Source organism: Bipolaris victoriae (assembly GCF_000527765.1).
Source record: "Bipolaris victoriae FI3 unplaced genomic scaffold scaffold_110, whole genome shotgun sequence".
Classification (NCBI taxonomy): domain Eukaryota; kingdom Fungi; phylum Ascomycota; class Dothideomycetes; order Pleosporales; family Pleosporaceae; genus Bipolaris; species Bipolaris victoriae.
The window spans coordinates 3,761-24,365 of record NW_014575282.1 but is presented as its reverse complement, the minus strand read 5'-3'; the positions used below and the strand labels follow the sequence as shown (position 1 = coordinate 24,365).

Below are 20,605 nucleotides of genomic sequence, written 5' to 3'. Positions count from 1 at the left end.
CTCGATTCCCCGGATCCCAACGGCCTGGGATTCGCCCTTGTGCTTTTGCGCTGCCAAACAAGGCGTCGGCATTGTGCGTCCTTTGCGCGGTGGTGAAGCGACAGCCATGGGCATCCTGGCCCGGTTGCCGCAATAGCCAAACGAGGCATAATCAAATCACCCACCCGCGCCCTGGCCTCCCTATCGCATTCTTCGCTGACATCGGCCTTCGAGAAGGCTGCTTGGAACAAAACGCTCGAGCCGGGGGGTGTCTGGGGCGACGAGACAGATTATCCACTCTTCATTCATCCACCCCGTCCATGACCTTTACGATCCCTCCGCCCCTGATCGGGCACGGTGACACGTCTCGCGACAAAATAGAGCGACTTGTGCCGGCCGTCTTGTCCCTGTTTAATGCCCCGACCAGGCACAAAGGCGTCATGTCATGCCAGAGGTCTCGACGAATCCATAATGCACAACCTTGGCCGCAATGCTCTGCTGTCTCATCCTGTGTCCGCATCATCCGAACCATCGATCTGCGACCTATCCGGCGATACACAAACTCGTCTTGCTTGCCTGTGCATCTTTCCCACCTCCGTCCCAAACCTTGCTCCTTGCTCTTTTCTTCTTCTTCTCTGTCTTATTTTATTTTTTGCGGCCTGATAGTCTTCTGCCCGCCAAGCCCATCTATTGTGCGCCGGATAGCGTGGTTCCATGGCTGCACGGCGAATGGGATGCGCTCGGGACTTGTGTCGTCGTCTTCCTAAGCCTAGGACTAACGCAACTCCGACATCACCTCATCTCTGCTACTATTACCAAGGGCCACCCATTACCGCGCTGCCTCTGGCCCTAGTCGCCCTTCCCCGTCTTTGCTTTGCTGCTAACCCCCAGTTCTGCAATTCCCCGCACTGCTTACCACTCTCGTCTGGGAGGCAGGTCAACCGTCTTCGCCTTGCCTTGCCTGTCTTTTTAGCCTAGTCGGGATACTACCAGCGACAACAACTCCCGCCATGGATCCATGTGCAACTTCGCTTGCCGGTCCCGCCTAACCCTCGTTTCCTATGCCCACACTGCTGCCACAAACAAGAATTGGCGGCTACGCGCGTATACGACCGTTTTCCGCGCGTCATCTTGCTCCTCCGTTGCCCGTCCTGTCCTGTCCTGTCGCCATGCCTGTCTGCGTGAGGCCTTCTACATACCTGTCTCGCGCTCTTCCCTGTCCAACTGCACCTTGCCGGCGACAACTGCCCATTGCCTGACCGACACTTGATCAGACTTGACCGCAACTTTGCTCATAGCCCGCCTAACTAACAGAAAGGTTGGACAGAAAAAATTTATTCCGCGACGAGCGCCAGTGACTACTTGTCCTATCACCACCGCGCCTTCCCACCCAGCAATTGAGGCAACCACTCACACGCTTCCGTCCCTTCCCACTCTGAAACATAGCACCACGTCCCTCCCTCACATCCCTTCCCGACTCGGAAACGGCAGCTGCACTACCCGCACCGCTACCATCTTCTACCACCCTTTTTGACAACACCACTCGCTTCCCTCGCACCACTCTCACCCGAGCAATGATGCTGCCATGCCCCCGATTGCAATAGGCAATAGCGCTGCTGACTAGCCGCCAGGCTACCATGTTTGCACTTGCGCGAATTTCGACTCACAAAGACTGATATCTGCATCTTGCTTGGCTCAACAAGTCGGTAGCACTATCCGAGCCTATACATGTCCTAACAACTCACCGTTGAGCCGATAATAGCCCAAGCGGGGGGGATGCGGAAAATGCCACCGTGTATGAATCCTGGTTAGGATGGGGGTGTGAAACGGACAAGGATAGTCTACAAAAAAAAGGTTGAGAGTGTGGGGTAAAGAAAAAAGGGCCTTGGCTTGTTGATCGAGATCAGTACCAAAGTATATGCTCGACGTACGTGGACAGCTGCAACAGGTTTCCATTACGTGTATCGAAGGAGAGAGATGGACAGGGAAAAAAAGAGATAGAGGCCATCTTGCAGTGTACACCTGTACATGGTCATGATACCATGGTCCCATCAAGTTCCTCATTCGTCCTTCATACCCCAGTACCCCACTCGTTGTGCCTTTGGCACCGTCATCTTGAAATGCAAATCGTCTTCGTCCTCGCCGCTGGCAAGTGCGCTGTCGCCCTCGTCACGCTCAATATCGTACTCCTCTTCATCGCTGCCATGGCGGTACTTTGGCTTGTACAGATTGCGGTCAAACTCGTCGTCGTCGCTCATTTCATCTTCCGGGTAGTCATTAGCGTAGTAGTCTTCTGCATTCTCGTCTTCGTCATCCGTATCAAACTCTCGGTCGCTGCCCTCTTCGTTGTCCCACCAGTCTGCGTCCTCTTCGCCAATCACCAACAGTCCCACACTCCCGGTTGGCGCTGGTGCATCCGGCAGAACGGGCTCGCGCACATAGTGGTCGTAGACGTATTCGCTATCTACGTCCATGGCGTCCACGTCTGTAGCTTCGTTGTCGTGTGATGATAGCGCTGCGGCCTTTTCTGGATGACGCTCAGCAAACCGCTTCGCAGGGGCCTTGGGTTTGTATTTCGATGGTGATGTCGAGGGCAGGGGGATCTTGAGATTATCTATCTTCTCCACCTCTTTTGAAAGTGCCTCAAGTTTACGCACATCCTTTTCAGACGGCTCCGACACTTGCACCTGTCTCTGTATGCTTGACTTTGATGAATTCCGCAGTGCACTCCCCGCCCCAGGCCTCTTCCGCGGTCGTGATGGTAGGTCGAGTGCAGGCTCCGATGCCGGTGATTGTACTTGACCCCCAACCAAGTTACTCTCATCTCTGGAAGACTTTTGTTCCTCGACGAAATGTCTCTTTGCCCCGATTCTCGATACAGGGTCAAGGCGAAAACGCCTCTGGGCGGTTGGCGTCGGTGGGGCCGTGGCTACGTGAGCATCGTCGCCTGGCTTTGTGAGTCGCCGGAAGAAAAATTGAACTTCTGGCTCCGAGTTGAAGCCAGAGTCAAGGTTCTGGCTTTTCTGGCGCTTGACTTCGTGATCGATGCGCAGCGAGTCCACGGGCGCTTCAGTTCGTTTGCGCTTGACCGAGATGGTCTGCGGAGGCATATGCGACGACATGACGGTTGTGCGTGTGTGAAGAGCAGTTGCCTTGGCGGGGATACGGCCGAGTTTTGGCGTACTGTCTGTATAGAATCTTTGGGAGTTGAGCCAGCGCAGCGAATCGGAGGGGTAGGGCGGGGGTGGAGGTGACATCAAACCCTAGTAGCCATCCCACGCAGAGCAGAGCAGAGCCCCACGCTAGCGTCGCGTCCGTGCTGCCCATCACCGCATCACCTGCTGTCGTTCCTCGACGTGCTCCTCACGCGCCGCCATCATGAGTCCATTCAGTGCTTGTATTGTTGCCTGATTATGTCTGCTCTTCTCACATCTACCTCGTGAACGTGTGCATGTCCTTTCAAAACCCTCCGTACTTGTAGACTCATTATCAAGACCTCCCTAACTCCGTATCTCCGCAGCTCCGCCCCCAGACGCTCGACAACACCGCGAGCGCGATACATATAGCAACACACTATGGAGCGCTTACGCCAGATGTTTAGGCGCGAAGAACCGGAGGCTTCGTATGAACCGCTACAAGGTGGCTCTGAGCGGCCTGATGGCGAGCATATCGATGCGGAGGAGCAGGCCTTCTCATGGACCGACTATGCCGTCTTCACCCTGCTGGGAGTCGCCATGCTATGGGCCTGGTAAGTCCCTACACACTCCCACCACATGTACACGACTAACTTGCGCCTAGGAACATGTTTCTAGCAGCAGCACCGTACTTCCAGCGCCGCTTCGAGTCCAACGACAGCCTCCTCCGCAACTTCCAGTCCGGCATCCTCTCCGTCTCCACCGTAGGCAACCTAGGCTCCATGATTGTCCTGACCAAGCTACAAGCCCGTGCCAACTACCCCCGCCGTATCATCGCTTCGCTCGCCCTCAACGCCATCGTCTTCACACTACTTGCTATATCTACCAAACTGTTCCTAGACGTATCCGTCGGCGTCTACTTTGCCTTCCTGATGGTCATGGTCATGATTGCCAGTCTGGCCACAGGTCTATGCCAAAACGGCGTTTTCGCCTACGTATCTGGGTTTGGACGGGAAGAATATACCCAGGGTATAATGTCCGGCCAAGGTGTCGCCGGTGTCCTCCCAGCCATCACCCAGATCATCTCCGTGCTCTCCGTCCCAAAGAAGCACCATGTTGACGGTGCGCCTCAAGAGTCCAGCACCTCTGCTTTTGTGTACTTCCTGACTGCCACCGCCGTCTCCGTCGCAACTCTCTTCGCCTTCTTCTACCTGCTCTCCAGAGACAGCTCCAAGCAGCGCCTGCTGCGCACATCCTACAACGAAGGCCCCGAATACGACGACACAGATCGTACCGAGCGCAAGAGCGTGCCCTTGACAAGGCTCCTCAGAAAGCTCTTCTGGCTCGCCGGCGCCATCTTCACTACCTTTGCAGTAACTATGTTCTTCCCCGTCTTCACACCCCAAGTCCTCAGTGTACGCGATCCAGCCACCGCACCTCGCCTCTTCCAACCCGCAGCTTTTATCCCCCTAGGCTTCTTCTTCTGGAACATTGGTGATCTCATCGGTCGTGTCGGACCGGCCTTGCCTGCTCTCCGTCTTACACATCGCCCACAGTTGCTATTCTTCCTGTCCGTTGCAAGAATCCTCTTCATCCCCTTGTATCTTCTCTGCAACATCGGCGGCAAAGGTGCGGCTATCCCCTCTGACTTCTTCTATCTGTTCGTCGTGCAGCTGTTGTTTGGTATGACAAACGGTTTCCTGGGAAGTAACTGTATGATGGGCTTTGCTGAGTGGGTTGAACCCGATGAACTTGAGGCTGCAGGGGGTTTCATGTCGCTGAGTCTTGTGGGCGGATTGACGGCAGGAAGTTTTCTTAGTTTCTTTGCTGCGCAGTCTTCATGATTTAGAATGGACGGTGACATTGTACATGCATTTCTTAGACAATCAAAGTTTCGTTCTTCAGACCAACATTCTTTGCCAACGTGAATCCCGAAAATGCAAACGAGATATGATACCTAGACACGATTCCATTGCCGCGTCCTTTCTATTCAATCATTTCTTATTTTGGTGATAATACACACATATTTTTCTGTTCTTACAAAGCCCCAAGTTCCTTCAACTTGCTAATCATACCATCCACATCCTCCACCTTGACACCACCCTTTCTCGGCTCAGGCTCCGTAACTTTAACCGTCTTCAGCCTAACCTCAGTATCCAGTCCATAATCACTTAGGCTCTTCTTCTCGAGCGGCTTCTTCTTCGCCTTCATGATGTTTGGTAAACTAGCATAGCGCGGCTCGTTGAGTCGTAGATCCGTTGTAATAACCATTGGCAGCTTGGCCTTGATCGTCTGCACACCGCCATCGACCTCCTGCACCACCTCGACGGATTGGTCCTTGATAGTGACTTTGGACGCTTGTGTGGCTTGCGGCCAGTTGAGCAGGCCCGCGAGCATTTGTCCTGTTTGGCCCGCGTCGTCATCGATGGCTTGCTTGCCGAGGATGACAAGGTTGCTTTTTTGCTCCTCGACGACTTTGCGGAGGAGCTTTGCGACGCCGAGGGGCTCGAGGGCGTCTTTTTCTTCCACCACAACGTGGATGCCACGGTCCGCGCCCATGGCCATGGCTGTGCGGAGGATGTCTTGCGATTTTGCGACACCCGCGGAGAAGGCAACGATGTCTTCGACGGCGGGGGCGTTGGCGTGGTGTGCCTTCTTTTCGCGCATGCGGACCGCTTCCTCGATGGAGAGTTCGTCAAAGGGATTCATCGAGTGCTTGACATTTGCGGTTTCGACGGCGGTTTGCGTACGGTTTACCCGGGGTTTGACCTGTTATTCCATATAAGTATCTGTTGCTTTCTTCTTCATATTGCCATGTCACTGCGTCTGTAGAGTTCATCTCTTGTGCCGTTGCAACACATGCGAGGCTCGGGACTGGGCGCATTCTTCGGTGCTAAACTAAACATACCGCATAGTCAATGACCCGCTTGACGGGCACTAATATCCTCAAGCCAGACATTTTGTGATGTTTGGCGACTCTTCTACACTGCGGAAAACGCCAATTGTTGTAGGAAGAGTGCTGGTAATGATGTAGAAGAGCAAGGGTGGGGTGGATAGCATCGGGGTTGGCCCTGGGGTTCGCGGTGCTTAGCCGAGGCTTTTTCCGATGTCTGCGGGCGGCCTTGGCATGGCCGTGATATCATCTAGAGGGATAGTGTTTGGAAGTATAATTGTATTATGAACTAGAAGTCTTGTCTTGTGAGCTCCTGAGAATGATGCTTTTTTTTGTTTTCTCTTAATTTGAAATAGTCGTTGGATGAGAACTCTAGTTTTCTAAGAAATTCACAGTGAAGCGCCACGCCCTCAGAGGCGGAAAAGCACCATTGGGACGTCAAGTGAACTGATTTCACAGTATTCAAAAGTATGCTAGGGACCTGTTCCCACACATCACTTCTAACTCTTTAGAAGCCTTTTTCCCTTCCATTTTGAGCCATCAGCCCACTACGCCATTTGCAAACTGCTCACAGCTCGCACAGAATCCAAACGTCTGACTCGCGTTGTACTCCCAACACTGCTGTGTATACTCTGGTGAGCTAGTCCCACAACCATCACTCAAAAGAACGCAATCATACCCATGGCTAAAAGCATCTGTCAAAGTTCCGCCTACACACTGATCCGTGTTGACCCCAGTAAAAAACAGTGTCCTGATACCCTCTTGATCGAGAAACTCTTTCAGTGGAGTTGTGGCCCCCCATAAGCCGCTCATCCTATTCTTGTGAATCCAAACGTCGGGCCTGCTATCAAGCTCCCTACCCTCAAGGTACATGGCCTCAAGAGGCGGGTAGATTCCAGTGTTCCAAGTATTGCGCATGAGTAGACGGCCGCCAGAAACGCAGTATCCCTCTGAAACTGTAAGTGTCCCGCAGTCTGCGCCTATGCCACAGTACATTGACTTCTCCTCGCCTCCGTGGCGATTTACACTCACACTGCCTTCATGATACCCAAACGCATCATCTGCACTAAAGTCTGAATCCGCGGGAATAGCAAAAAATCCAAAAGCACGTTTGACTGCCGGCGGCATCTCTTTGAGTTCTTCTTCTGTAAGGCCCCAGTTCACCCAAACTACCCGGATGCCAGCCTTTCTTGCAGCTGGTATGGCATATCTGGAAAGTTGTTCACAAGCAGCATGTCCAGCACTCTGTTGGTTGCGGCCAAAAGCTGAGGAGAGAAAGAAGTTTTGCATGTCAATTATGATAAGTGCGGATTTAGCGGGGTCAACCTTGATGGGCTGAGTTGATGTTTGGATTGTATAAGTAGGTCCGGAGATCGGCAAAGAGTGAGTAGATGGATGTGTAAGATCGAATCCCGACTGCGAAGTGTGAGACCAAAAGCTTGTGGATGATCCTATTAGGGCCCTGCGGTTGAGTTTGGTTGCAGTGTCGGAAGCCATAGCTGTGTCAAAAGTCGAAATTGTGGGATGTAGGGCACAAGTAATTTTCATCAAATATATATGCGTACAGGTTTGGGATGATTGTAAGTAGGAAGATAAAGCTGAACAAGAGCCTCTTGTATACTCAAATACCATGGCTGCTATCAGAGAGCCAGATAAGGAAGGCCAGTATCTCACTTGCAAAAGCGGGGTAAGCTTGTATAACCCCAGAGATAGAGATAGTGCATTGTCGATGATATTACTAAGAATTGTCTTCTTTATTAGACAAAGTGCAGTGACTAGAAATCAACTGGCCTTCAAGCCAGCCTGCTTCTATCTGATCCCAGCAAGCCGTTTCCTTGCAAGTTGAACGAGTTGTGGCCACTCTTCCTTTTGATTGGCTGCACTCGGGACTTCGAGTATTTGTCGCAGGTATTCCTTTGCTTGTTCGTGATCACCGTTTGAGTCGTGATAATCTGCAAGCTGCAGCATAGAAGGCTTATGGCCGGCATTAGATGCAGCCTCAAGCCATTCCCGCGCTAATGCTGCAGCGCTGCCAGGCTTCCACCCTAGCAGCCAATTGAGCGCTTTTCGTATCCCACCATCTTTGAGAATTGACGATTCAGTCTTTGCAACCTCCTGGTAAAAGTCGATGAGGTTAATCATGGCTTGTTGATGCCCCGATGCTGCAGCTTTACTAGTGTATCGCAGCCATTTCTCACTTGCTCTAGGCTCGAAAGCCGCAAGTTCATAATATGAGAGCGGATCATCGCCTTTTAGAGCACCCAGCTCAAATGGGGTCTTTGCTTCAGCTTGCACTTTTGGATCTTTTTCGGATTTCAGTAATAACCCAAGTGCATTCCAGGGTGCGATTAGTGGCAGCTGCATGGGATGTCTTGCTCCAGGTTCATATTTGAGACTAGAAGGATTGGTGGCCTGCAGATAAACTTCCTTTGCTTTGAGTCTTTGGCCCTCCTGCTCAAGAAAAAGCCCCTTCAGAGTCAACACTTCTGGCCATAGAGCCGTGGTCTTTTCTAGTGTTTGTTGATCAAAGCTCTCTAATGTCTGGCGGTATCTTGGGACTTCATGACGTGGGAAAAGGCGTGCTAGCTCTTGCACAGATTCATCACCTGCGCTGCTTAGATAGACAGCAGTCAGGATATGTACAATTGCTAGAGGATCACCAGCCTGTGCACACCCTTGGAGAAGCAGTCCAGAGATGGTTTTGTGTTGACTTGGGGGAATTTGAGCTTTCTTAACAGGGTCGCTGATGTCAGGTATTTTGAAAGTTATGATCCCAAGGGAGGAAACATCGTCAAGTGCAACATTGTACTCTGTTGAGATTAGCATACCAAATTCATACTGGATGGCAGATTCGACACGCACTCTTTACTAGTCTCAGAATGTTGGTACCATGATCCATTTTATTCTTATGTGTAACAAAGTCCTGGTACAGACTCTGCGCTATGCGAGGTTCCATCTTGAGAGTGCCCTGTTGTTTAGCGAGCGTATAGAAGCCTAACCGGCTGCGCTCGTCGACATCAGCCCGGGCTTTTGGGGCATCGAATCTTGACTTGGTAGCATATCTCCGGATCTGAATCGGAGTGCTAGCTTTTTGTCGATGTGGAGATGGTATTAGTCTTGGAGCGCCCTTGTACTGAGCTGTTTTGGTGAATTGGCGAAATTGGCAAATGAGACAGTTCCCAATTTTTTCAACAGTTCTTGTTGAACCCCCTCCAATCCGAGAGAGGGACATGGTTGGCTCATCAATGACTTTCGTGACAGGCGTGGGGTGGAAGTCGGACATGGTGACGGTTGTTCATTCTCGGAGGTCCGCAATGGCCGCGAAATCTTGGCGCGCCAGAATCTTTTTTGGTGTCGCGAAGAAAGTTGCGCCCCAACCCAGACACCCTAAATCCAAGCTGCGCTTTCGTCAGGACACAGCCAGGTCTACAGTATCGCTGTCGCAATGGTCACAACACGAGGAGGAACAGAGACGCCAGGCGCACCGACGCCTACGCCTCGCAGTTCGACAAGAAAGCAGGTTGGAAAGAGAGAACTGGAGTCGCTGGAGACACCAACACAGACAAAGAGGCAAAGAAAGGCACCCAAGGCCACAGCAAAGAAAGGAAGTGCAGCGGAGCCAAAAGGGCAGGAAGAATCTGCAGATGAGCCTTCACAAGAATCTTCAAACGATACCTCAGACACGATTGCTGCCAATGCGCAAGAACCAGAAGCGCCCGAGACACCCAAGCAGAGCGGTTTGCCAGCTCGCCGAAAATCAAGCCCGCAAGTAGTCGTTGGCGCCGATGCTTCAGATCAATCATCCAACACCGTGGAAAAGGAAGATGAAGTGCCATCGACTGTGCAAAACCCTGCATTTTACACACCAATACAGGCCCCCGGGTCCGTTTATGCCACGCCAGCTACACGCAAGCGGCCAGAGGGCTCGCCTACGCCCAAAGCTAAGATCCTGGACGATCAGACACCATCGGCGGCAGTGAAGAAGGGAAGAGGCCGTCCTAAAAAGACACCAAAAAAGGAGCTTGTCGAAGCAATCGACGAGGTACCATCTTCTACCTACGAGAGCGAAATGGCACCTATACCCTCGCAAGACACTGCACCTCCCTCAGCACAGGCTGAGAAGGCACACACGCGTTTCGGCAGCGAGGAGCCTGCACCGACACCAGCCTCGCCAGTCATGAACAAGCAAGGCAACAAGCGCTACGAAGCCGCTGAGCCTGTAGTCGAAGTATCCCAAGCCGACGACGATAACGACGCCAGCGACTCAGACGACGAAGCCCCCGAAGTTGTCACCACCGCAGCCGCAAGTTCCAAAGCCCTCGCCGCCCGCGCTGAAGCCGACCGCGCTCAAAAAGCCCAACAAGCCAAAGAAAACGCCAAACGCAAAGCCCGCGAAGAATTCCTCGCCGCCCAACAAGCCGCCAAGCGCGAGCGCGATGAAAAGAAGGCAAAGAAACTCGCCAAACAGGCCGCCAAAGAAGCAAAAGCAGCAGCTACAGACGCTCCCTCCGCCGACCAAGAATCAGACTCCGAACACCCCACGCAAATCGACACCTCAAATGGCCTCCTCCCTGACTCCCTCCTCGCCACAATCGACGACCAGCGCCCGCCCACACCCCCACCCGAGCGCCGCGGCAAAACCGAAGAGGAAAAGCGAAAAGAGAAGCTGAACCAGCATATCAAGTTCCTCGAGCGCACCGACAAGCCGACCAAAGATGTCAAGAAGGGAAAACTCAACGTCGCTGTGTTGGCGCAGCAGAATAAAGTTATGCCGCCAAAGGTGAATCGGGATTCGAAGAACGTGAGGGAGCATTGGCTCAAGGGGAGGCAGGTGGAGAAGAGGATGGTAGGTAAGAAGGGTGGGGTTGTGAGGGTGGGTAGGATGGAGAGGAGACCGCATGGGAATCGGGGGTTCTTGAAGGATGGAGATGAGTAGGGGGTGTCTTGGTCCAGGTATTATGATGTTTGTATGCGTGTAGGGCATACATACTCAAAAAAAAAGAGAGAAATGAATGTGTCAATTGGGATATCCATTTTTTCTTGTTTCAAACGTATTTACCAGCATACGTCTTCAATCTATGATGCTCATTGCAATCCAAAATGCATTCATGTAAGCCTTCGTTCATCGGCGTCCTGGCCTCTTGGGCTTGGCAAATCCTTTACTCTCCTCCTTCTTCTCCTCCTTGAACTCGTCCATGATAATCTGTTCGGTAATCTCATCTGGATTTGTGACCTCGAGCTTCTTCAGCACTTTGAGGCCACCATCGTTTTGTGCAAGCGACACCACGTTACCGCGGCTCGCAGCATATATCATGCGCTCCCTAATCTTCGCGCTGCTTGGGCACGTCGAGATGAAGACAATGGATGCATCTGGGTCGGTGTGGCGGTAAAACACATATCGTGGCTCTTTCGTGTCGATAGCCCCAGAGATGGATGATGGCGTAGCCGACGATGAAGATACCAGCTTCAATGTCTCAGACGCACCATCCATTCTCAGCTGGACGACGTTGTCTCCGCCTCCCTGGCCCAACCTCTTCAACGCCTCTGCAACGTCGTTGTCAGCACGGATTGCCAACTTGCCGCCTTGAGCAAGACTCTGGCCCCGTGTGCCCCTGCTCTCCAGCGCCTCAGCGGCCTTGATGTCCTGCAGCGACTGCTCTTCGGCCGTCAATGGGTTCTCAGACTCTGTGTGAGCTACATGCTTCTCCCAACCTTCGGTTGTCAACTCCGACGCCTCGGTTGTGAAGATACTCTCTGCAAAGTGTTCACCGCCTAGTTCGCGCACAAGGGTCAACCTTGTGGATGCGAAGAGCATCTTTTGGCGTACGGGCGCCGCATTGGGAACATATGTCACTGCCACCAGGCTCTTATCTGAGCTACTCAGGCTGTCGGCACGGCGGAGGAGAATGTACAACGCCGCATTGTCTTTGACATGGGGTTGAAGATTCGAGAGATCGTCGACAAAGGTCGAGGCACTCGAGGATATTGTGCCGCTGGGGACAATGGTTTCCTTCTGGATCGTTGCTAGGATACCGCGTTGGCTGGTCGATGTTATGAGGCTGCCTAGGGCAGATTTGAGCTCTTGGGAAGCTGTTGCACATTGTTAGGGGGTTTCTCAGAATTGGGAATTCAGGTAATAATACCGGAGATGCCGGACTGCATCTTGTATGAGACTTTATCGTGAACACACTCTGTAGACGAAGTTGGTGTTCAGATGAGCGTGGTGGGGTACAGGTTGTTGAATTGACAACTCTGCTTGTTTACGCTGACGTAGCATTGTGATGCATGGGTACGTGGGGCAAGTGGGGTGAAGGGCGGATGCACTTGGCAGCCCCTGCTTTTGCCATACCTTCCTGTTCCTAGAGATGGCCCGATACAAGCATGAATCGTGCAGGTAAAAAGAAACTCATTTCCAAATGCAATCAATTGTTTTACATTCGCTATTCAGAATAGTATCAGAACTCATAAACTACCTCCGACACTTACCCCACCTAGTCGTAGCCTACTCTTCGTATTGGCCACCCGGTAGCATCTCTCGTCCACGCTCCAAAACACCCTTCAGATATTCGTATACGGTAAACGTAACAGCCTGACCAGGAGCCACTCGCATAACGCGTGGTGTGATACCCTTGTAGAAACTTCGGACTCCTTCTTGCTTCCACATATCACTACCAGCATGGTTAGTTTGTGTGCATAGTATACAATGGTTCCATATCTTACCCGGCAATGTTTGTAATTCGTTGTAGGGCACTTTGACCTGGCTCAGCAGGCGTTTTCTGCAGCCTCGTCTTGATGGTATCAATAGGTGCGTTTGTGAAAGGTCCCACAGCACCGCTTATCAGTCCAATCATACTTGTCTGGTAACTGGGAATGTCGGTACTGCTATGGTAATTCTGCAATTGCGCCCTCAGCTCAGAGTATGCTGTGAAGTTTGCCGCTTGATTGGTTCCCTGGCGTAGAGCAGTGAGCGAGACACCACGCCATAGTGCTCCAGCGCCTTCTTCCTTGACAACAGTATACATCGCATGAGCGGCGTTTCGGTACTTCGGCACATCGAGTGGGTCTGCCATGGAGTGGTGCTGCGCTTGTAGACGAATCTTTACCACTTCCATAGGAGTGACGACAAGAACGGCTTCTGTGATTCCGGCGGCGAGACCAGCTGTGTATAGTTAGTATTGGTCGTGGCTGACACCTTTCGAGCGAAGCCGTGACAGGGCAATCGAGGCTAGAAATGTACGAAACTCACCCATGAATGTAGATTTTGACGCGACATTGCCTTCTTTGTCCGCTAGCATTTGCTTGTACCATTCGTAACTTGTGAATCGTATTGCCATCTTCGGGACGATTCCAGTGAGCACCGCGCCCAAACCCTTGTATAGACCCAATGCTGTTTCTCTCTTCACAATCTCGGCACCAGTAGTAATAAAGCCGCGCTTCTTCGCCTATAGTGCTACATCAGCAATTGCTCCGTCGCATATTGTGCAGATATGAAGTGGAACGTACTCCTGGCGCGCGAGCTCGTCTTGACAACTGCATTCGAACTTTGATCGTATCTAAGATGATGTTAAATTTATTGCGAGTCAATTCACTTCGTGGCGACTGTAAAACTTACCCAGAGGATGGCACACGAGCGCCTCCATCATACCAGCACCACCACCAGCTACACAAAACGTTCAGCCTTTGCCATTGGAGGGCATACACTGACCACGTAGCTTACCGATCAGATTGGTGGCCGCTGACGCAGGCTTCTTGCCATTAGGCCCTTGTACCGACTTCGCAGACATTTTGTATGGTCTTGAGGTCCAGTCCCTGTGAAAGGAAAGTGCCAGTTGCGCAAAGCTAAATCCAACAACTATCCAAGCCTTTTGATAATAGCAAAGCGAACCAAGTTGCACTCAGTTCCAATTCGAAAAAAACCGCAGTGTATCTGATGAGCCTCGGCCTGAAACCTTATACTCAAGTCAAATGAGGAAAAAGTATAAGAAGCCAACAGCTACTAGACGGGTATCAAGAAGCACCAAGCAGAAGATGAGGAACCAAAAAAAACAGGAGAAGAACTGTGAGTCAAGAAAGAAAGAGCAAGGACATTCCGTCAGTAATATTCTCTTACCAGGGCTGATCAGAAGCTACCCGCGGGTAGCAGAGGTCAGACAGCTTCCATTCGCTCCCACCAGCCTCGGCCCTTGCGTGAGCCCAGGCCGAATGTCTGAGTTTAGACTGGCACGCGTCTGTGTTTGGTATGACCTAGCCTGGCAACTAACGGGAACACTTGGCATACCCCGGATTTTGCCTTGGTGGACGAGCGGAAGTTACGATATGCTGATGTCGTTCGGCCGGGGATCGGCACATGGAACTATGCAGTAACCGAGCTTCATGTCTCCAAAGCCCCTGTAATAATTAATTGCCCATTGTCGCTTTTGTGGAGTGGCAGCATTGGCAGAACATGAGCGAAGAAAAAAGGCCTCTTCTGGTTCTTGGTTGGTTCATGGTTGGTGCGCTTTCACGAGCTCGCACATATGGCAGTTTGATGGTGGATGAGGGGCGGAATGATCGACATGTGAAAGTGTGGGAGAATGACGTTTGAGGGGCACCCGGCAACATTTCCGATGCAGCCCTGTGTTTTCCGTAAGGCGGGTTGGTGATGCACGTGCGCGAGGATACCTCGGAACAACACAGCACGTGCGGGTCCCTGCCGTTCTTGCATTCGTGTGGGCATGATCGTGGACCGCCATGTGGATGGAAAGGCCAAGACACAGACATGAAAATGGGTATATTCGTGCTACTAAACCGAAAACACCCCCACAACAAGCACTACACCCTCAAAGAAACTTGACCTCATTAAACAAGCTAGCCCTGACTTGCATCAATGCCACGAGCTCCAGCACGAAGTTTTGCAGAATCACCACGTTCGTAATGATATGCATTAGACTCGCCTCTCGAATGTCATCCTCCTCCCTCTCTTCAGCGCTATCTGTTGCGTCTTCGGAAGGCTCTTTTGGTGGCGGCTGGAATTTGGATAGCATGACTTCAACTTCTCTTGATCCAGCTGCGCGCCGGAAGCGAATACGTCTCTTGCCAAATTGGTTCATCCTGATTTGTGCTATACTGGCGTCGACATCAGACATGAGCGACGGCTGTAGAATGCTGACATTCTGCACTGATAGAGGGGACGCCGCTCGAGCAGGCGAGCCAACGAGAGTTTGCCCGCCATATCTTGAGGGGACAGGAGATCCTCCAGGTGTATTTCTTGACGCTGCAAGTGCTTCTTTTCTTCCTCGAGGAGACTGAGCTCGTGAAGGCGTCTTTGGTGGGTCCAGAACATGTTTTGGTATCTGTGGCGTCCAAGACCCTGCTGGTGTTTCGGAAGGAGCTCTAACTGCTTTTGACTGAGGTGTAGACATTTTAGACTCCTCTTCTATGTCTTGGTGGATGCGGAAAGTGTCTTTACGGCTAGCAACCTGCTCATCCCAGTCCTTGATGTCGCTCCGGAGAGCATTGACTTGAGCCTGAAGCTGCTGCAAGCACGCCAGCAACTGGGGTGTGGCTGCTGGGTTCCAATTTGGAAGCCTTTCAGCCATGTACATGGCCCGCAAATTTTCATTCGAGAATGACTCTATTTCGGAGCTATTGTTCTCGAAGTGGTAGTCGGCAGGGTCAACAGACAGCCAGCCTTCAAGACGTAGCTGAGAACATGTTCCGAGCGTAATAATTGCCTCGGTAAGTGCCAGATTAGTCTCGACATCGTTTGTGAGGAATGTTAGCAACAGGTCAATCAGGGTTTGGAAGAGTGGGTCTTCTGGGAGCAGGTGATGCGGGTCAACATCCCTAGCCGAGGCTTCAGCTGAGTCAAAGTAACCTTGATTCTTCCCAGACATGGATGGTATGCCAATCGTCTTCAGCGAACAAGGATGAGATTCCAGTAAGCTCAACACATCCTTCAAATAGCTGTCATAGGCCTCGTCGACGCCTTCAAGACCGGCAAGGTCCACAGCAACGTTGAGGTACATCTCAAGCTCCTTGTTCAGCGACCCGACTGTCCTATGATGCTCTTTGTGGTGAATGGCCATGACCTTTACAAGAGACCCAAGTGCATAGCTGTGGTTTTTGCTCAGAATCACTGTTGTCAGCTTCAACGCTGCGGTGACAGTCTGTGGATTTCGGGAAGCAGTGCTACCTAGCACAAGATCGACAAGGTTGAACAGCGATGGGTTGAGTTTGTCGTCATCTTTGTCTGTTGCACTGAGCAGCATGAGCGACTGGCGTCGTTTGACAGCGGCGGGTGAACGTGGCGCTGTAGAAGTCGTATAGTCCAGTAGTGCTAGCAAATACTGAAGCATCATGTGCACAAGCTCGGGATGGTCCAGGCCGTCCAGTATATGGCGGAGGTATGTAAGCACTGCAACAGAGGAACCACCATCAGCATCGGATGATTCTAGCAGCGAAGGGTACCTATTTGAGATTAGCAGAATGCGTGCAAGGGGGGCATAGTGAATACGAACAAGAGCTGCTGAAGAAACAAGGCTTGGAAGTGGTCAATCAGTGTGACTCTAACATCGGCGGATCTGCAGTGCTCCAATACATCTTGCCAAAATGCAAGGTAAGACAGGAACGTAAGGAGATGACCCTGAAAGTCGACACTGAAGAAATTTTCTGCTTGTGGATTCGATTTCATCTCGGGATAATCGGAAAGAGACAGTATAAGAGGCAGATCTTGTGGGGGATGTAGGATGGACAGTTTCCTACGCCACGTTAGCTTGTTGTAGAAGTATAGAGTGAACGTGTATCCTACCTGCTCATCTGGCTGTACAGTGCTCCCAGTCCAGTTGCCATGAGTGTAGGGAGATCACTGTTCACTATCCACTGCTCCAGATCTATAGACCTGGACGCAGACTCGAATATGTACAGTAGGCCAGTGCGCGCAAAATCTCCGATACGGCCTTCATGGTGGACGTGGTCAATGAGCTGATAGCACAGCGGAAAATCTTCTTTTTGTGTGACACCCGCGAAATCGGCTTTCTGGTTGAGCAGCCGCCTTTGGCTGTCTGCAGATGTGGTGGTGAACCAGACATGCAGGATCTCTGGTTGTAACCTGATTTTGGCCGCAATGCCGAACAGCAACTCGACAATGTCAGCCTCAATGTCTTCGCCAATGCCTATACTGCCAGATCCGATTGTCCGGTCGATGAAGTTCATGAGGGAGGCGGCGAAGACATCATTCTCGAGAAAGTCCTCTTCCTCGCTATCGATGAGGGCATTGTAGAATGCGACGGCGTCCCTAACGGTGCCTTCGTCGTGCGCGGTGGCCGCTATCTTGGAGACGGCCGTGTATATCTGCTGGGCGGCTGCGAACTGCAGGCACATGTGGGGTGCGGGTGATCGGGACTCATCGCTGAGGATCGCGGTGAGGGCCTGGAAGCCACGGCGGATGTTGCCCAGCGCTTCGCGGTCGCTTGAGAGGTTGGTTGCCTTTTGCCATGCTTGCTGCTGTCTGTCAGGTCTTGGGCATCATGGGATCGACGCACTCGCATACCAGAACTTGGTTGTATCGCTGCCGGAAGCGTGCCAGCCGCTGCTGCGGGTTGTTTGGCGCGATCTGCTTCTTCTTCTGGGACGAGCCGCCAAGTAGCCTCACCCACTGTGTCCAGTCAGCTTCCACTTCACCCTTTTGTTGTCGACCATACGCACGAAGTCCATTTGATCTGTTACTCACCCCGCATTGGGGCCGCGTACGTGGGGTGCAAGGATAGGCGGGAGTCGTGTAGACGCGGAGCGCGCCGTGATGTGGTGGTGCGAGCTCGAAACCAATCGTCCTGCATTATTCTCCGCGGGGCAGCCACTCCCAACCTCGTCAATCACCCAGCACCTTCACCAAGCATGCCACTGTCTCGGAAAAATATCAATGCATTGAGTTCTAAGGCATTACTAATTACAAACACGCAAAAGGGATATGGAACTAGAACCCCAGAACGCTCATCAACGCCTCCATATCTTCTGCAACATTCAGATGGCAGCCTCTTCAGCAGTCCACTTGACCTCCTTCTTGACACCATCTCCATTTGCTGTAGAAAACCCACTCATACCCACCATGTAATCTCTACCCTTGAGCAACCAGACTACAAAATTTGGCAGCCTCCATCCCATAATGGCGCCAACACCACCGCCGCTTCCAATCGGGACTACCATGGTCTCCCTCGTGTCGGGCTTAAGTTCCCGGTCCTTTCCTTTGGGCTTCTCATCAGGGCGTGCGGGGTCAAAAGATAGCAAGTCGCGCTTGAGGTTGGTGGCAAGAACAGGTAGACCATTCAAGATATCGAAGTAGGTGTTGTGTGAGTAGGAACCGATATCGCCAAGGGCATACACACGGGGACCCGCTGCATCAACGCGAAGAGTGGAGCTGGTGATGAGGTAGCCCTTATCATCCAGGAGCTCTTTTGGAAGCCATGAAGAGTTTGGCTGGATACCATAGGCAGGCACATAGAGATCTGCATCTAGCTTGTCCCCGTTCTGGAGCGCCACTACAGTCCGACCATCTTCTTTGGATGTGGACTCGGTCACACGCTTGTTGTAGATGACCTTTACACCGAGATCATTGAGCTTGCGCTCTGCTGTTTCGGAAATTGCAGGGCGTAGAGTAGGGAGGAGCCTCACATCAGACGTGACCAAGGTAACCTCGACTTTTGGAACGACTTTGCTAAACCATCTCGGCTTACCATTGCGATGCTCAGCGACTTCACCAGCAAATTCCACGGCTGTCGCTCCGCCTCCAGCAATGACAATCTTCTTCGCTGATGCCACCTTCTCATTGGTCGAAGCGATCGAGTCGAGAGTATCTTGAGCATCTCCACTCATGGAAAAGGCGGTAAAGTAGGTGTTGCTGCCTGTAGCAACAATCAAAGCGTGATACGGCAAAGTCTGCTCCTCTTTTCCATTTTTGCTGCGATATGAGACCTTCTGTGCTGATGTGTCAAGACCAGTTGCGGTAGCTTCGACAAAGCTAAAGTCTTCGTTGGAGTACTGCTTGAAAGCATCGTGTAGATTGAACAAGACTTTCTCGGTCGACATGCGGTCAGTTGATGCTGCGACGCGAGGCGAAGCATTTCTATAGTACCAAGTCGATGATGGCGCGATAATATAGACGTGGTACTTGGCATCATTCTTAGCTTTGAGAGCAGGTAGTATGTGCTTGAGGATGTAGTGGGCTGCTTGAAGACCGGCGCCTGAAGCGCCGAGCACGATGATGTTGCGTTGTTCAGTCATGATTGAATGTTGAAGAATTAACAAACTGGTGGGTATCTTGGGAAGGAAATGCTAAAATGCAGGATGTCGCATGAGATGTAACAAGATGAAACCATAGCTATACATATACATTTCTACTTGACAACGGACCGAAACTCTGATGCACTTCTACACCTTTATTACAGTCTTCAATCCGGGGGCCGAAAAATGGACGAAGATGTTGTGGTCGCGTCGGATGCAGTGAAGTGGAAAATGAGGTTTGTAATGTCACCGGCAGCCGAACACACCGACATCCGGCTCTTCCGCATGTTCGTAAGCAACACCCTCGGGCCACCAGAAGCCTTCATTGGCTGTGACTGTCAGCTACAGCATCACGTGATGATTGCTAGAGTAAGCAACCTTTATCACGTCCCAATACCCATGTTGCTGGCATTATTAATTACAATGGATGTGATATCGATTATTTGTCCGGCGCATTGCGCTTATACGGATTTCTTATCATAGTTCTCTTCGAGGTTAGGTACACTCTCATGCATTTGCAGCTTCCGCTTTGCGCACGCGGCTTTGTTGTCATCCCACGCTCACCCCTGTCTCGCTTAGCACAGGCTTTTCCTTACTCGCTCTAGCTCTTGTCGGCATAACCCTTACTCCCTACCTACAAAAACCGTTGCACTTGTTTATTACAACTATTAGTAAGCATCTTACAGCGTACTTTATTAGTCTTCTATAGTAGCACGAATAGTTATTATAGAAAATAGAAGATAAACACTAGATCTAATAGTCTCTACCTTCACTAATTATTTCTTCGCCTTGTAGCATCTATGTATAGCATATGATAAACAGAAGTGCGCTATTAAAGCACCTTTTTGACAAGTCTCCGTATAAACACTCTAGAGCTCTTCTTTATTCGGTCGTGCTACAGTGTAGAACCCTCTCTTACTATTACAGTTTCGGCTATTCTTTTCTCTTTCCTAAGAGAGGGCAAAGCGTCCATCTTCGCGGCTAAGCTTATGCACCTCTTACTCGACTGACCAAGCACACTAGTGAAGCCAGCAAGAGCCCTTGATTACACCGCTCGAGCTTTGGCGATCTCGGCTTGCTTTGCATAAAGATCGCCCATATTCTGTAAGGTATTGAATGCTGGCAGGTACTGCTGGACGCGAACACTGCCGAGTGCCTCGTATCCTTGCAGCGCCCGCTTGTACATCTGCTCTGCCTCGCCCAGCTTGCCTTGGTTCTTGTAGAGGTTGCCCAGGTTGTTGACCGTGTTTAGTGTCGACGTGTGGGTGGGCCCGAGTGCCTCCTCGTACCCTCGCAGCGCCCGCAAGTACATCTGCTCTGCCTCGCCCAGCTTACCTTGGTT

The 20,605-nt window shown here is 51.6% G+C and overlaps 11 protein-coding genes across 11 annotated transcripts in view; 2 read left to right on the top strand and 9 right to left on the bottom strand.

The window, feature by feature from the left end:
* Positions 1-2,039: 2,039 nt before the first annotated feature.
* COCVIDRAFT_19512 (hypothetical protein) lies at positions 2,040-3,101 on the bottom strand (the record flags this gene model as incomplete). Its single annotated transcript, XM_014696896.1, has 1 exon — positions 2,040-3,101. One exon carries the CDS (start codon positions 3,099-3,101, stop codon positions 2,040-2,042), a length of 1,062 nt encoding a protein of 353 aa, XP_014552382.1.
* A 453-nt stretch (positions 3,102-3,554) lies between these two features.
* COCVIDRAFT_110390 (hypothetical protein) lies at positions 3,555-4,957 on the top strand (the record flags this gene model as incomplete). The annotated part of the gene is made up of 2 exons (XM_014696909.1): positions 3,555-3,727; positions 3,778-4,957. 2 exons carry the CDS (start codon positions 3,555-3,557, stop codon positions 4,955-4,957), a joined length of 1,353 nt encoding a protein of 450 aa, XP_014552395.1.
* A 193-nt stretch (positions 4,958-5,150) lies between these two features.
* COCVIDRAFT_110425 (hypothetical protein) lies at positions 5,151-6,072 on the bottom strand (the record flags this gene model as incomplete). Its single annotated transcript, XM_014696908.1, has 2 exons — positions 5,151-5,882; positions 6,022-6,072. The coding sequence occupies 2 exons, from the start codon at positions 6,070-6,072 to the stop codon at positions 5,151-5,153; spliced, it is 783 nt and encodes a 260-aa protein (XP_014552394.1).
* A 474-nt stretch (positions 6,073-6,546) lies between these two features.
* Positions 6,547-7,503, bottom strand: COCVIDRAFT_41421 (hypothetical protein; the record flags this gene model as incomplete). The annotated part of the gene is made up of 1 exon (XM_014696907.1): positions 6,547-7,503. The coding sequence occupies one exon, from the start codon at positions 7,501-7,503 to the stop codon at positions 6,547-6,549; it is 957 nt and encodes a 318-aa protein (XP_014552393.1).
* A 312-nt stretch (positions 7,504-7,815) lies between these two features.
* Positions 7,816-9,238, bottom strand: COCVIDRAFT_110377 (hypothetical protein; the record flags this gene model as incomplete). Its single annotated transcript, XM_014696906.1, has 2 exons — positions 7,816-8,816; positions 8,869-9,238. The coding sequence occupies 2 exons, from the start codon at positions 9,236-9,238 to the stop codon at positions 7,816-7,818; spliced, it is 1,371 nt and encodes a 456-aa protein (XP_014552392.1).
* Positions 9,239-9,451: 213 nt separating this feature from the next.
* Positions 9,452-10,942, top strand: COCVIDRAFT_110437 (hypothetical protein; the record flags this gene model as incomplete). The annotated part of the gene is made up of 1 exon (XM_014696905.1): positions 9,452-10,942. The coding sequence occupies one exon, from the start codon at positions 9,452-9,454 to the stop codon at positions 10,940-10,942; it is 1,491 nt and encodes a 496-aa protein (XP_014552391.1).
* A 186-nt stretch (positions 10,943-11,128) lies between these two features.
* Positions 11,129-12,168, bottom strand: COCVIDRAFT_30202 (hypothetical protein; the record flags this gene model as incomplete). Its single annotated transcript, XM_014696904.1, has 2 exons — positions 11,129-12,096; positions 12,150-12,168. The coding sequence occupies 2 exons, from the start codon at positions 12,166-12,168 to the stop codon at positions 11,129-11,131; spliced, it is 987 nt and encodes a 328-aa protein (XP_014552390.1).
* A 340-nt stretch (positions 12,169-12,508) lies between these two features.
* Positions 12,509-13,790, bottom strand: COCVIDRAFT_110428 (hypothetical protein; the record flags this gene model as incomplete). The annotated part of the gene is made up of 6 exons (XM_014696903.1): positions 12,509-12,674; positions 12,727-13,165; positions 13,253-13,448; positions 13,510-13,559; positions 13,619-13,666; positions 13,724-13,790. 6 exons carry the CDS (start codon positions 13,788-13,790, stop codon positions 12,509-12,511), a joined length of 966 nt encoding a protein of 321 aa, XP_014552389.1.
* A 1,035-nt stretch (positions 13,791-14,825) lies between these two features.
* COCVIDRAFT_30200 (hypothetical protein) lies at positions 14,826-17,700 on the bottom strand (the record flags this gene model as incomplete). Its single annotated transcript, XM_014696902.1, has 5 exons — positions 14,826-16,455; positions 16,506-16,745; positions 16,796-17,487; positions 17,537-17,641; positions 17,692-17,700. 5 exons carry the CDS (start codon positions 17,698-17,700, stop codon positions 14,826-14,828), a joined length of 2,676 nt encoding a protein of 891 aa, XP_014552388.1.
* Positions 17,701-18,006: 306 nt separating this feature from the next.
* COCVIDRAFT_110362 (hypothetical protein) lies at positions 18,007-19,263 on the bottom strand (the record flags this gene model as incomplete). The annotated part of the gene is made up of 1 exon (XM_014696901.1): positions 18,007-19,263. One exon carries the CDS (start codon positions 19,261-19,263, stop codon positions 18,007-18,009), a length of 1,257 nt encoding a protein of 418 aa, XP_014552387.1.
* A 1,045-nt stretch (positions 19,264-20,308) lies between these two features.
* COCVIDRAFT_110441 (hypothetical protein) overlaps positions 20,309-20,605 on the bottom strand; it is a gene marked incomplete at both ends in the record, with an annotated part of 3,385 nt that continues 3,088 nt past the window's right edge. The window contains one exon of the mRNA XM_014696900.1: positions 20,309-20,598. Coding sequence (XP_014552386.1) covers positions 20,309-20,598 — 290 coding nt within the window. The remainder of the gene's footprint in view (positions 20,599-20,605) is intronic.